Raw genomic sequence first — 16,826 nt, 5'->3', positions numbered from 1 at the left:
CATACGTCATAGCTATTTTTCACACACACATAGTTCTTGGTTCCATAATGCCAATTTATCTGGCAAAAGACCAGCGTGGCCAAGTTTCCTAGATTCAAGAGTTGCATGAGACGTTTCTCAAATGTTCACAAACTGCAAGATATTTTCTTTAAAAAAAAAAAAAAGATTAAAAATAATTAAACATCAATATCTATTTAAATATAAATATATATGTCTGTGTAAAATATTATATGTATCATGAAATTTTGTCTTTGATGATAAACATAACAAAAACCAAAATTGCCTCGAGAGCTGCAATGGAAGAACCTTGCAAACCGGGATTGGCCACTGCTTAAATAGACTGTCATGTGTGCTGTAAATTTACATTTTAAGTACCTTTTCGGGTATCATGTTACTTTCTTTATCCAGTGCTTCATCTCTTTCCATCTCCTTTCCTCCTTCCATTTATTAGGAATGTAGTCTCTGTATCCATGGTTTCAGCTAAATTTCTTGCTTCCAGAAAATTTTGCTCTTAACCTGTATTTCACAGTCCTTGTAAACTATCACATAGTTCATCAGTTAATTTTTGATAGTTATTTTCATTATAATGCTTTATTTGATCATTCACTGAATGGAAGATCTTCCACACAGATACTGATAACTCTCATTATATTGGCTTTCATTATCCACATCTTTGCATATATGTACACTTCCATATTGGTACATGAGGACTCACTGCTTCCTACTTCTGTCTTCTGGATAGTGTCCCTTTTTGTGTTCTTACTACCTTATTGGTCTATGCAGTATTGTCTTTATAAATAACTTCTGCTTTCTTTGAGGAAGATATCTGGCAAGAGAAAAACAGAGGAAACTTAGAGTGCAAAGAAAAAATGTGAATAAAGGGGAAGTGAATAAAAGGTGTAAGGAAATCCCATTCTTTAGAGGTGAAGTTGGAAGTTCTGAATTGGTTTAATAAAGGTTAGCATAGCATTGACATTCAAAGAGATTGAGCAATTCTACAGTGAGAACCATTCGTAATAATACTGATACAATTCGTAAGAGCAGTCAATCATCCAAGAATCTCATCATGACCAGAGTAACAAAATCTTGATCTCATGTAGCTGAAAAAATGGGAAGGATGCTGTTGTCTAGGGCAGTCATATGAGATGATGTGCAAAATATGTATGAAGATCTGTCAAAAGATGAAAAGCAACCTTTTGCTGAGTTGGGAGTGGTTTGACTGCTATGAGTCACTATTCACAATGTTGCAGCTACAGATCATGAAGTGATCTGTAGCTGCAACATCACCTGTCATGTTGTCGCCTGATCTCTTCAAAGCAAAAATAACAAGAGGAGGTTACATACTGTCAGGTTAATCAACAGTTGAAAACTGCATATGATGAAAGCAGGCTTTCATCGTATGCAGCATATTTAGTTTAATCCTTTATCCAAGTGTGTGCAAACAAAGTTTGCACCTGAAAGTATCTTCAGGACTGGGATAAAGTGGTACAACACCGGGCAACTCCTTGCAAAGGTGGAGCAAGCTACCAACACTCCTATCTCAGTATCTCCCATAATGCAAACACATCTCCTTGCAGATATGTATAATGTTATGCATTAAGGGAAGGGCCCAGTAGCGCACCCAGAGGGGGGCCAAGGGGGCCTGGCACCCCCCCAAAGAAAAGGAAAAAACACTAGAAAAATTTCCAAAAATCTTTTCCTAATTAAAATTCATTTTTTTTATTTATGTTGTGTGCTACTTAAGAATTAGCGATCACTGCAGATGCTCAGTTATAGGTCGTATGCAATGTGTAGTGTGTATTCGCAAAACGTCTACTCAACTCGGCCCCCTCCAAGATTAAATCCTGAGTGCGCCACTGGAAGGGCCACTACCCAGACTAGTTTCGATCTTTATTGAGGTCTCTTCAGTGGGAGCCAGGCCCAAGTGGAGATACCAAGCAGAAGCATTAGCAAGGTCATCTCTACCCATACGAGTTGTCAAACGGTGTGCCACCTTTTTATTAAATTACTCTGGATTTAGAGAAAGATGTTGAAAGTTTATTTTTCACTTGGTCAGACTATAATAAATTTAGTTTAATTCTTTATCCAAGTTGTGCAAACAAAGTTTGTGCCTGAAAGTATCTTCAGGACTGGGGTAAAGTGGTGCAACACCGGGCAACTCCTTGCAAAGGTGGAGCAAGATACCAACACTCCTATCTTACCCAAGTCCTGAAGATACTTTCCGGTGCAAACTTGGTTTGCGCACACTTGGATAAAATGTGTGCTTGGATTAAACTAAATTTATTATAGTCTGACCAAGTGAAAAATAAACTTTCAACATCTTTCTCTAAATCCAGAGTAATTTAATAAAAAGGTGGCACATTATTTGGCAACTCCTATGGGTAGAGATGACCTTGCTAATGCTTCTGCCTGGTATCTCCACTTGGGCCTGGCTCCCACTGAAGAGACCTCAATAAAGGTCAAAACTAGTCTGGGTAGTGGCCCTTCCCTTAATGCATAACATTATACATATCTGCAAGGAGATGTGTTTTGCATTTTGGGAGATACTGAGATAGGAGTGTTGGTGGCTTGCTCCACCTTTGCAAGGAGTTGCCTGGTGTTGTACCACTTTACCCCAGTCCTGAAGATACTTTCAGGCGCAAACTTTGTTTGCACACACTTGGATAAAGGATTAAACTAAATTTATTATAGTCTGACCAAGTGAAAAATAAACTTTCAAAAAAAAAAAAAAAAATTTCATCAAGGTGTCTAGTAGAATTACATCACATGTTCATGAAGCTGCTGTGTTAGGGTATAGTCCTGTGGACTGTCTACGTGGAGTTTATTGGAAATCCAGCCATAAGAGTCGGGTGGTTTAGACAACTCTTCAGTGAATGGCAGTGGAAATTTTTTGCCTGTCTACTAAAAATTACCTACAAACTAATCAACTACATCTGCTCTTTTCATCATAGATGGTAGGAATTGTACATGAGATTTGTAAGCAGTGCCATCAGTAACTTTGGAAAAACCTGATACGAAGACATTGCAACATTGGAAATACAGTAATTTGGAGGCTGTGTAAGGCTGATTGTTTCAGCATTGGAAGAAGCAGTCCATACAAAGCATGAACTGTGCATGGAAATCACTGTGGTTTCGAAGCTGTTCTTGATTATTAGGGATTAAAGTCTGAGCCAACAACTACTGTTGAAAAAGAAATGTCACAATTTTGTAAGTTGGGCTACAAGTGAAAGATGCCTGAGTGGAAGAACTTTATCACAACAAGCAGCTCATCCCTCAATATCTTCATGTGTTGGTTGTGTGAATTAACATAGAAAGAGATGGTGGTAACAAGGAAAGAAAGGAGAACTCTCAGTTTTCATCAAAGAATTGACTGCTGAGAAAAGGTTGAAACAGGGGAAAGGATAATGAGTTATCTTTTACAGTTATACTGAAACCATTGAACTTTTGCTATTCCAGATTTATGAGCAAGCGATGTAATTTTTCAGGAATGAATTCTGCAGTTGGACGAGAAGGCAGCATAGCACTTGGTGGATCGTAGAGGATTGAGCTAATGTTCATTTTTATCTTCAACAGAGAGTTGGCATCACCACATTCTGATTGTCTAACCCAGAGTTACATGTATTGGAGATTAGTAACCTTTACTTGGTGGGATTAACATAGTGCCATCATACGTGGTACTTATATCAATAATATTTAATAGTTCTCCCATATTAGAAGAGTGGTGAACGTTTATGGATCGTGAATATGATAGATATATTAAATGTATATTAAATATATACATACACAGTATATCTATGTATATATTTAATCTTACAGAGCAAAGATAATAGTATAAGATCATACATCAGCATTTGTTTTTGTTTCAGGAAATGGCCATTGATCTTGGTCAAGGAAGTGACAGCCATGATGTAAAAGTGATTCTTACATTTCTAAAGGTATATCTTTTTAATATTATTTAGACAAGTGTAATAATAATGGGGTCCTGTAGTTCAATGCAATAGATAGTTGGCATCTGGTTAGTGCTAAATTCTTGTTTTTAATATAATTTTATTTTATAGCATTTTATGGGAGGGGGGGGGGTTAAAAGTTCTGATAAACACCTGGAACAAAATATTAAAGCAGCTGATATAACCACAAGAAAGAACATATCTTAAAACCTTGAATCCCCATATTCCATCAAATTGTAATAATTTGTTCTTTTTCTTTTAGGATATTTAAGAAGACATGTCAGAGGTTTTGAAGAAATTCGAAGACACAGTGGCCATCATCAAGTTTTTCGTGCTGCAAGAAAATTCCGCAGCTGAGATTCACCAAACTTTGTGTGCGACTTTAGGGGACTGTGCCCCAGCATATCCAACAGTTGCCAGATGGATGACCAAGTTTAAAACTGGGCATCCTGAGATCTCCTAGGTCACAGATGCTTCCAGGTAAGGTAAACCATCCACAGCAATCACACCTGAAAAAAACAATGCAGTGCATGCCATGATCCTTCATGATAGATGAATACCAGCCCTGCAAAGACTGGGGATATCCAAGGAATGAGTCATTATCTATCGGCATTTGGACATGCAGAAACTCTCGGGGAAGTGGGTCCCAAATTTTTGAATGCCAACCAAAAAAAGAGAGCATGTGCTGTCATCTCAAGGGATTTTGAGTCATTTTGAAAAATCAGATGCAATTTTTTTTTTGGCTTGTATTGTGACTGTTAATGAAACATGGCTTCATCACCATGACTTGGAGATCAAACACAGCCAGTGGAGCAGGGACACAAAGGTTCTCCATTGCCAAAGAAGTTCTGAATCCAAAAGTCAGCAGGGAAGGTTCATGCCATTGTCTTTTGTGATATGAATGGTAATCCTTACCAAGTACCTCAGAACAGGTGAAACTGTTACATCAGCAGTTTATTCAACAGCTCTGAAGGAATTGAAGGAGGTACTGAAGGGAAAATGCCACAGGAAACTGAAACAGAGGCTTGTTGCTTTTGCAACAAAACACCTGCTCACACTGCTCATGAAACCCAACAGACAATACACAGCTTGGGCCTTCGATGTCTGCCTCATCCACCCTATTTGCCAGACTCTAACCCCATCTGACTGTTTCCTTTTCTCAAATTTAAAGAAAAAACTTGAAAGGAAGCTGAGGACTAGTTTGTGCAGGCTTTTTTATAAGAGGATTGCAAATGATGCAATACCATTGTATTCCCCACTTATGGGGAATATGTAGTATAATGTTAAGTTACATGGTTCTACCTCAATTCATTCATGGCGATTATCTCAACTTTTCAGCACACCGTTGTATTCTAAGTTTTGAGTATAAATAAACTGTATAAACTCTAATACAAACTTATTTATTAATTACTGACCATTTACGAAAAACAAAACTACATTAGAGCCTACCAGTTTCACCAGAAAACTGTCTGGCTTTTTCAAGGCATTTACGGAGACATAAAAACTAGTAAATGCAAATTGAAAGGAACAAAAAGCCAGACAGTTTGCTGGCGAAACTGGTAGGCTTTAATGTAGTTTTGTTTTTTCGTAAATGGTCAGTAATTAATAAATAAGCTTGTATTTGAATTATATAAACGACCAAATATGTTTAGTTTAAACTGTATAAACTCTATAACCACATTGTGATATTCAAGGAGTTCAGTTTGAGAGAGGAGTGACTTTTGTTTAATTGCATAATCTGATATCAGATGTGAAAACTACTCAGTAATCTAAAGATAACAAAATATCTCTTACCACTCTTATACAGCTTGGAACACCAAGATAAACCTTTTTCATAAAATGTCATAATTAGTTTCATAATTAGTTTAAAAAAAAAAAACCACTAATGATGTGTTACTTGAATCGAACTTCCCATATTTTTATAAGGATAGGCAGTCATTCTGATTCAAGTTACTGCAGTGAAGCAAGGCCTCAGCACTCTCCTTAAATAGGCATTCAAATTTGTACCTACATCTATGTAGAAGGCATGTTTCAGACAAAAGAAAGTAGTGATCTGCTTCTAATCCAGACTTATCAGATTTTTTGTGGAAAATATAGGACTGATGTTCTTGTATTCTTTTTTCTATTGAGCGTCCAGTTTGTCCGAAGTAGAAAAGATGGCAGTCGTATGTAACTTGGTATACATCTGGAAGAGACATAGGTGAGCATTTATCTTTAGAAGAAGGAAAATAAGTTGAGAGGAATATAAGAACATCAATCATATATTTTCTGCAAAAAAATCCGATAAATCTGAATTATCTCAACATGAATGAGAGGCAGACCACAACATTCCTTGGTCTGAAACACTCCTTCTAAATAGATGTCGATACAAATTCAAATGCCTATTTAAGGAGAGTGCTGAGGCCTTGCTTCACTGCAGTAAATTGAATCGAATTGACTGCCTAATCCTTATCAAAAATATGGGAAAGTTTGATTCAATTAACATATCATTAAAGCTTTTCTTTTTCTTTTCTTTTTTTTTTTAACTAATTATGACCAAGAATGATATTTTATAAAGACATAAGGCCTTAAGAAACCAACTAGATATTACATGTGATGATCTGTTTAATATGATATTATAAATTTTACATATATGCAATTTATCTTAAACTTTTATGATTAACCTTTTCTTTAGTGAAAGCATAATGCTATTAGGGATTTAACATAATTCACAGCTCATTCTATTTCAAATAAATCAATTGTTTGCATTTTACCTTGTAACTGTTTTTAGCCACTGACAATGATCTCTGTTAAATATATGTTGGTATATTTAATAAATAATACTTTTACCTTGTGGTTTCGTGTATACAAGTAGTCCTCGACTTACGACAGGGTTACGTTCCAACATCTCCGTCGTAAGTCGATTCTTACATAAGTCGAGGACATTTGTTAATTCTTGATTTGTTTGATTTCTGTTATAATATTTTCATAAATTAGGTTTCTAATTAACTTAAAATGGTTAAAAATGTATAAACTTATATAAACATTTATAAATTATTTATTAGCACATACACATAAATACATAAATACAAAATTAAGAAAAAATACATAAACACATATCAAAAATATAAGAAACATATCAAAAATCACCATTTTTGATATGTTTCTTTCGGATTTTTTTTTTTCAGATTTTTCTTAAAAATTTCGGCACTTTCAAAATCGGAACTAGCATCCCATTATTCGTATGTTATGTAAGTTAAATCGGCTTTTGAATCGATAAAACCAACCTTTACTAGCGTTAAATATATGCTCGCTATTTATCTTCTTGTTGTTTCCTAAAATTGTCAAATAGGCTGCGTGCTTTTGTTTGAATCGTAAACAAACTGAGAGGAATATTCTTGTTAATATGATTATCTAACCATATCATTAAAAGCTTCTTCATTTCACGAATTAGCCCTTCTCTTTTTTTCGTTAAAATTGTACATTTCGTAGTAACTGCCTCAATTATTCTTGATTTATATTTTATAATTGTTGAAACAGTTGAATGCGGTAGTTTTTCTTCTCGTGCTATTTCATCGACTTTCTTTCCTTTGTCATATGCTTTAATGACCTTCATTTTAACATTTAAACTTAAAGCTTTCATTGCCTTCTTTTTTATGTTGGAATTTTCATCAGTAGTATTACTTCTCTTACTGGACATGATAGGGTTATGACGAGATACAAAAATTGCAATGAGAGAAATGAACACTTCGACTTCCGATTAGCAACTAACCTGTCAAAGGCTGTAAAGTTAGAAATGGGTGAATCATAGCAGCAGCTATTGTGTATTGGTGATAGGCTTTGCTTGTCAACTAATGGCGACACTGCAATGCATATGCAAAAGTAATGTGATATATGTATGGCGGCAAAGTAAAATTAGAGAATTTTTAATAATTTTTGGCCGTCTTACGTCGAGTCGTCGTAAGTCGAGGACTACCTGTATAGTGTATAGAACAGTGGCACAAGTTGATCTTAAAAGTAGAATCTCGTCTGAAAGTATCCTTTCTTTCCCCCCATATATGGAAACCAGTCTTGGACATGCACTACATGTCTAAGACTGGTTTCCACAAAACAACATTGAAGTGTTGGACTGGTTTTCATGTATATATTGTATAGAACGGTGGCACAAGTTTCTCTTAAAACTAAAATCTTGTCTGAAAGCATTCTTTTTTCACCCCCCATACGTGGAAACCAGTCTTGGATACATGCACTGCATGTCTGAGACTGATTTCCACAAAACAACATTTATGCGTTGGACTGGCTCAGAATCCAGACCTCAATCTCATTGAACATCTTTAGGATGAATAAGGACACCAAATTCTCTCCAGACTACAGTGACTGTTATCAGTATCATCAATGCAGTTAGCATTGCAATTTTTCAGAAATTGGTTGAAAGTTTGCCACAAAGGGTGGTTGCTGTCATTCAGGACAAAGGTGGTCTCACTCAATACTAGAAATGTAATTAAAATGCATTTTTTTGACCGTAACCAGGTGTCCATCAATCTCTGATACCAATTATGGAGAGTGAATTTTTAGCTTTGTTTTAAATGCATTCAAAATATGTTATTATTATTATACGAGCACCTCCATGGAGTCTGAAGACATCGCAGGAGACCCAATCTATCCATGCAGTCTATCATACCTCTCCTTAAGCTCATTAATAGACAAAACACTAAAAACTGACTCTGGCAGTCCATTCCACTCATTCACAACTCTCTCCAACCAAAAAAATCTAGTCCTCACACCCCTACTGACCACACCTTTATTCAACTTCCAGGTTGAATAAAGGTTGACCCCTTGTTCTGGTCCTTCTTCCCATGTGCTGAAACATTTCCCCTGCATCTATCCTATAAAACCCTTTAAGCAACTTAAATGTTTCTATCATATCCCCTCTTTTTCTCCTATCAACCAACTTCTGCAATCCACACACCTTCAATATATATCCTCATAGGAAACATTCCACAGGCCATCTTGGTCACTTTCCTCTGAATCGTTTTCACTGCTTTCTCATCCACAAGAAACCTAGGGAACCAGACTTGAACCCAGTTATCCAGATGTGTGCATATCAAAGCCTTATAGAGAGGAATAACAACTTCCTTATCTCTACTAGCTAATGTGTTTTTCAGTAGCCAAGTAATCTCAAGGGCTACCTTAGCAATATGTTCTCTGAACTTTAACTCTCTGTCTACCCATCCCTAAATCTCTAGCTTCATCTATTTCCTAGAGTACAGTGCCATCAATGTGATACACAACTTGTAATCTAGTTATCCCAAAATGTATAACTTGACATTTCTCAACATCAAACTGATACCCATTAACTTTTGCCCATACTTGACAGCCTATTTAAATCATCCTACAAGCTCTCCCCATCACCTTGATTAACTATTGCTCTACCTAATTTCACATCATCATCAAACAACTGAATATTTCCTTTCAGGTTATTTCCTATATCATTTATGTACAAATTAAACAGCAATGGTCCTAGAACTGAACCTTGCAGCATGCCACTAGTTACTTGTTTTCTCCTCATTTCTGTCCCTCCATATACCACTTTTTGATATCTGTCCAGCAGCCATCCTCTTATCTACTTAAACCAATGTCATATCCATCCCCTTTTGTTCTAATTTGCATAACAGAGTTCCATATGGTATTCTGTCAAATGCCTTTGCAAAATCATCAGGTAGCCATTTTCTTTATCAACCCAGCTGTTACTCTATTATAAAAAGTTAGTAAATTACTAAGGCATGATCGACCCTGCACAAAGCCATGTTGACCCTCGTACAGTATCATATTTTTATCTACCCATTCTTGAGTTCTCTTTTTTGCCAATTTTTCTAGTACTTTTGCCACCACACTTCAGCTACTTGGTCTGTAATTTGCTACTGCAGTCTTAGAACCTCCCTTATGCAAGGGAATTATTTTGCCTTTTCCACTCTCTTGGAACTCTACCACAGCCGAGACTGAAATTAAAGAGCCCAGTCAAAGGCATTGCCAGTTCTCTTTCACATTCTCATACAACCCTAGCTGATATCCCATCTAATCCCACAGCTGTATTTACATCAAGTTTCTGCAGTATTGTAAAGACTTCCAATTCATCCACCTCTGTTCCCACATTAGTGTTTGTCACATAGGTTAAAGCAGTAACGTCACTGGGATGATATACCCTTGCATAGTGGTCACTTAGTAATTCAACTTTTTTATCTGCTTCTGTCTCCTCATGACCATCATCACTCATTAAGGTTAATCTTGCATAGTCATTCTTCCTCTTACTTGCCACATAGCAAAAGAACTCTTTGGGATTTCCTTTGGTCTGCTGAGCTAGATTCTTCTCATAATCTGATTTTGCCTTCCTAGCCATGCTGGTCACCTGAAAGTATTCTTCATATAATTTATGCTTTTGGATTTTAAAACATAATCTCATTCACTGCAAAGTTATTTGATCATAGGAGCCCTATGATCAAATTTATTAAGGAAGTTTTATTTCAACTCTCTGAAAATAAAATTTCTGCATCTGAATCCCTTAAGAGCTTCCTTTTAAAGAATCACAAAAACACTTTTGTTATATTTTAGTTGCAAAAAAACATATTTTTAGTAGCAAGTTTTTTTTTTATCATAGTTGGTCTTCAACTGACATGTCCCCATTTTTGAAATGGGAAAACCACTCATAGACTGGCATTTTACCTAAAACATTGTCCTTAAAGATTTGCCAAAGCATAAACAGTAGTTTCAGCTGCATTTTATCCAAAAGAAAACAAAATTTCACACACTCTCTCTCTCTGTGTTCCTTGTGGTCAGCCATCACAAAATTATCAAACTTGCTTATATGCACTAACAAAAAAAGCAGCTGGAACAATGAACTATTTCACACAGGATGATACCATTTGCAGACTGGTGCAGAAAACTGCACACTCACAATGTTTAGTGGCATCACCCTAGAAAACACACATGCACCAAGTTCAGATCTCAGTTATTTTTGTATCCCCTGTGTGTGTGTGTGGGGGGGGCTAAAATAATAAAGATTATGAAAGTAATAGCCATAAACTGTTCATAATCTTTATTAATATTATTTTTAACTTTTTTTTTTTTTTTTTAAATTACAAAACAGTACCTGATCTGGTTTCTTGGAATTTTAATATTGTTGTCTCCTGCTTGCTCAGCCGCTGCGACTGAGACATATGACAGTATGACTCATGCTGTTTAACTCATTCTTGTGTTAATATTTTGAATGATACTCATGTTATAGCAACTGATAACTTTTAAATATTGTTCTTTCCATGCTAGACTTCATAAATATCAGCTATCGAGTTCCAAAAATTCCCCTAATTTCTCTGACAAAAGTATCACAGTGGTTTTCTTGCTTCACATATGCTCCACTATTCATACTTTTAGCGTTTGTTTGTCACGAAGTGATCAAAATGAGCTGCCATTACATGTTATCGCTGTGGTGCTTTACTTGAAATCTTGCACACTTTAAACAAAACAAGTAGGTTTTTCATATTATGAATACATTTAATATAAATAAATTTTTATAATAAAATCAATACATGCATATACAGAGAATTCAGGCAGCAGAAATGAAATTCCTTAGAAAAACAGAAAAACTAACCCTATTAGATAAAAAAAAAAAGAAATAGTGAAATACTTAAAAATCTTAAAATTAATTCCATAACAGACTCAGTGATTAAATATAGGAAAAACTGGCTAGACTATATAGCAAGAATGCAGAGAGAAAGATTACCAAAAAAAGATCTTAACATATAAGTCTAGAGGAACAGGGAATAGGAGACGACCAAGAAAATACTGAGTCCAGAACAGGCCACTTCGCCTAAAAACCTAGATAGGAAGAAGAAGATCAATATATTCATTCAGTTCAATATTACATTTACACATATATACAATATGCCCAACATATATAATAGACAATCTAGTATTTAAAAAAATAAATAAATAAACTGTTCTTTTCTTACAATATAATTTCATTATTAAAAGAAACTGGTAAACAAAAAAACTATCATCATCATCAAATTCCTGATATGTACAGGATGTGATAGTACTGCATGAAAAACTTACATCATTACTAACTTCCTATCTACAATTTTCCTCCAAATCAATCTGTTGCCTGTCAAGACTTCAACATTATCAGATCTTATATTTAATCTTCTAAGGCAATTTTTTTTTACTCTATCAATCCACCTATATCTTGGTCTTCCTCTGGGTCTTTTTCCTGGTAAAGAACACTTATTTTGCTAATCTTTCCTCTCCCATTTGGTTTAAGTGACCATACCACCTGAGATTAGTTCTGCTAACAATATTAAGTTCTTTCCTAATATCCTCCTTTTTAATATGACATTGCCACTGATGCCATCTGTTCACTCCTCTAATCTTTCTCAGGACTCTCTTATCATGGTCTCTAGTCTTTGGTCAAGTGTTTTATTTCTAACCCAGCTCTCAGATTCATAAGTTAAAATCGGTTTTAACACTGTCTTGTATTACAGCTAATTTAGTATTTTGACTAATTTCTCACTTATTCCAAAGACTAGAGACCGTGATAAGAGAGTCCTGAGAAAGATTAGAGGAGTGAACAGATGGCATCAGTGGCAATGTCATATTAAAAATGAGGATATTAGGAAAGAACTTAATATTCTTCCCTAATCATTGTGACTTCCTACCATACCAGCTTTGTTGATTCTGTTGTCTATTTCCATATTTAATTTACCATCTTCACAAAAATCGTGCCTAAGTAGCTGAAATGTTTTACTTGTTCTATAGGTTCTCCATTCACGATGCAGTTGATATTTTTAATGCTTCTGCCCATTTTCATTGTCTTTGTCTTGTTACCAAATCTATTACAAAAGTTATTCAATTTAGTCAGGGAATCTTGCAGGTTTCTAGCAGATTTATTTAGAAGTATAACATCATCTGCATAGAGTAAGGAGCTGAGATTAACATCTCCAATTTTGATATCAGGTTTAATACCACTTTCCTTCATAATATGATCCATATGGATAATAAATAACAGAGGGGGTAATGTACATCCTTGTCTGATACCAGATTTAACATAAAATCATCTTCCTGTACTTCCTTCAATTCTAACTGCTGACTTACAACTGAAATAAAGCAAAGTATTGCTTGATATAATGCTCCATTAACACACCATACAACTGTAGCACTTTGAACAGCTTCTCTCTTGGCACTTGTCATATACCTTTTCCAGATCTACAAAACTTAAATACAGATCTTTGTTATATTCCCCACGATTTCTCAACTATTTGTCATAACATGAAAATTTGATCCTGACAGCCTCTATTTGACCTGAATCCAGCTTGTTCTTCACCAAGTTTCCCTTCCACAATCCTTCTTACATTCAGTTTTATTTTCCTTTTTATATATGGGTACTATGAGAGCTCTGCTCCAGTCATTTGGAATTTGTCCCCCATCCCTCCAGGCCTTCTGAACTATGCAGGGCTGCCACTGTAAGATTTTTATACCTTCATACTTGAGCATTTCTGGTTGAATATCATCTGCTCCTACTGCCTTTCCACATTTCAGGCTTTTGATGGCTTTTTCTACTTCAAGTATAGATATGTATTCCTGATTGCATGTCTGTTGAGTGTTTTTTACTACTGTGCTGTCATCACTGCTTGTTTCAGTTAGCAATTTTTTGAAGTAATTACTCCCTATATCAAGGATATCTTTTTCTCCAATTTTCATGTCACCTTTATCATCTCTAATTTCTTTACAGCATTCTTTCCTCCATTTCTGAGCTTCTTCAACAGCCTCTAGAATATTTTGCCACTTTCTTGATATTTATTTTCTATGTTCTTATCAAAGTCTTCCCATGAGTTTTGTTTAGCTAGTTTTACACAGTGTTTAGCTTTCTTGCATTTGTCTCTGTATTCTCTAAGAACACAGACTGACTTATTTGCCAGGAACTTTTGATATGCTTTCTTCTTTTCCTTTACTGTCTCTTTAACTTCTTGTGTCCACCTTGGGGTTCTGATTTTTCTATCCTTGCAGACAACTTCACCACGTGCCTCTCTGGCTGAATCAATCAATGTTTTCTTCAGGATTTGCCACTGACTCTCCAAGGTTTGATTCCTGTTCTCAAACTCTTTCATTTTTTCTTGAATAATGTTTGTGTATTTTAGTCTACAGTTCACATCTGAGAGCTGCTCAACTTTTATTCGCTTTAAAACTTTCTTACAAAAAACTATATATAAACAAATTAAAATCAGCACAATCTGATTAAATACTGTAGTGCATCTATGTATCTTATTCTTAGAATACCTTTAAGTAGCTTTGTAATTGTAATATAGTTGTTGTAAGCTTATTTTCAGAGCTCACAATGTAAATTAGCTCAATAATTAAGTACTTGAACATTTTGCATAATGAAAAGGCTTTTTAATACTCTATTTAAAAATAAATTATCTCAGAAAGATAAGTCAAAGTATGTCATCAGCTGGCTCCACAGCAATTACTACCTACGTTCTCATCATTGTTTTCATGAATTTTATTATTTTTCTTCATAACGTTTTGTTTTTTAAATCATCACCTATAACAACATTTATATAGAGTAGACTGGTGCCTTGGGTAAATAAAACATTTTTGTGGCTAGTAGATTTATGTTGTATTTCTGGAGCCCTGTCTTTTGAATCGGTGTTTTCTTTCTTCAGAGTATGTCACTGCAATGTAAGGTTTGGTTCATGTTTTCAAGCTTTTTTTTTTTTAATAATATTGGTATGGATTTGTCTACAATTTCCCAGTAAAAGTTGTTCAACTTTAATTCTTTTTTAAAACTTTCTTACATATTTATTTTTTATTTTTTTCTAAACTTAAGTAATTAAAAAAATTATTTTTCATAAAGTGAAAATCTGATCCTGACAACCTCTATTTAGCCTGAACCTAGTTTGTCCTTCTCTTAGTCACAATTTTTCTTAACATCTCTTCAAATCTTAATTGGAACACTTAGCAGAGAAATTCATTTGTAACTCCTACATTCATCCCTATTCTATTTTTATATATGGGAGCTGTTTGAGCTTTTCTGCAATCATCTGGTATTCGACATTCTGACCAGCCTTTTGAATTATGAAGTGTAGCCACTGCAAAATTTTTATTCCTCCAGAAATGCTTATGTATGGATGTATAAAAATTTTGCATCTCCGCTAAGTGTTCCAAGTAAGATTTATGTAAGCATACGCAGATGAGACAAAGAAAAAATGTAAAGGGAAACCTGGAGAACAAGCTGGTTCATGCAAAAACAGAAGTCAAGATCAGTTTTCTTTTTACAACAAATAGTTGAGAAATTGTGGGAATTTAACAAGGATCTATATTTAAGTTCTGTCAATTTTGGAAAAAGCATATGGCCAAGAGAAAAACTGTTTAGAATGTACATTTATATGGAATAAATAAAACATTATACAGTGCAGTACTAGTTTGTATTTGAGTTATAAGTTAGCAGTTAGAATTAAAGGAATTTAAAAATAGTTTGATGTAAAATAAGATGTAAGATAAGGATGCACTCTTATTTATATTTAAGTGGGAATTTAACAAGGATCAATATTTAAGTTCTGTCAATTTTGTAAAAAACATATGGCCAAGAGAAAAACTGTTTAGAATGCACATTTATATGGAGTAAATAAAACATTATACAGTGCAGTACTAGTTTGCATTTGAGTTATAAGTTAGCAGTTAGAATTAAAGGAATTTAAAAATAGTTTGATGTAAAATAAGATATAAGATAAGGATGCACTCGATCTTCACTCTTATTTATCTTATGTATGTATGTATATATATATATATACACTCTGTTGGCAAGTATTTGGACACCTGGTTGCAGTAAAAAAAAAATAATAATTTTAATTACATTTCTAGTATCATCTTTCCAGAATGACAGCAACCACGTTTTAGGGTATGCTTTCAACTGATTTCTGATACATCACAACAGGAATATTCTTCCATTCCTTGCACAAAGCTATTATTTGCTTGTATTGCTGATACTGATGACGTCTGATGTGGTATGGAGCAAATTCAGCATTCTGATTCACCCCAAAGATGTTCAGCTGAGAGTCCAGACTTCATTGATTGAAGTCTATACTCTCAGCTGGCCAGTTCAACACTTCATTGTTGTTTTGTGAAAACCAATCTTGGACACAGTGCAGTATGGCACAGAGCATTGTTCTGCTGAAATATGCAAAGGTCACTGCCAAAATACTTTCACAGCATCAGAAACATGAAGTTGTCAGGGATGTCCAGTTAGCTATCAGACATCATGATTTTGGGTATGTTCACCAGTGGACCAGGTCCCCATCTAACTGAAACACCAATACCATTACTGAGCCTCTACCAAACTTGACAATTGGAACTCTGGTAATCTCCAGATCCAAAAACTACCATCAAAGTGAAACATTTAGAAGTGTCATTTATTGCTCCAGAATCCTTTTCCAATCATCTACAGTCTGGGAATGATGTGAAAGAAACCAGTCCAAACATCATTTAGTGTTGGGGGGGGGGGAATGTGTGACTTGTTTGTAGCAGCTCTGCCATGGTAACCTAAGGCATGCAACTCTCTGCAGACAATTCTATTGCTAGCAGATGTCCCTGCAACATTTTCCAGGTTGACTGCAAGGTCCACCACTGAGAATGTTTGAATGTTCTGAGATCGAGTTCATCAATAATCAGTGAGGTCGGTGGCCTCCCAAGGTGCTTTCCTGCTGAGATAGCACCATCATCTTTCCATTTACGAACAACATAAGCAACAGTGGGTTTTGGTATACTGAGATGGATAGCAAGGTCAAAAACAGAAAGACCACTGATGTAGCACCCAGCTACTGTTCTAAGTTGGAAGTCTGTCAGTTCACCTGA

General features: G+C 35.1%; 1 protein-coding gene across 1 annotated transcript in view; it reads left to right on the top strand.

Moving 5' to 3' along the window:
* Prp18 (pre-mRNA processing factor 18) overlaps positions 1–16,826 on the top strand; it is a 118,708-nt gene that overhangs the window by 58,944 nt on the left and 42,938 nt on the right. Inside the window, exon 5 of the mRNA XM_090415762.1 lies at positions 3,867–3,935. Coding sequence (XP_090271888.1) covers positions 3,867–3,935 — 69 coding nt within the window. The remainder of the gene's footprint in view (positions 1–3,866; positions 3,936–16,826) is intronic.

The sequence above is a fragment of the Typopeltis vanoorti genome, chromosome 1 (assembly GCF_054136105.1).
Source record: "Typopeltis vanoorti isolate ZY-2024b chromosome 1, IOZ_Tvanoo_1.0, whole genome shotgun sequence".
Classification (NCBI taxonomy): domain Eukaryota; kingdom Metazoa; phylum Arthropoda; class Arachnida; order Uropygi; family Thelyphonidae; genus Typopeltis; species Typopeltis vanoorti.
The sequence above is the reverse complement of the archived record's forward strand: the minus strand, read 5'-3'. Positions and strand labels throughout refer to the sequence as shown.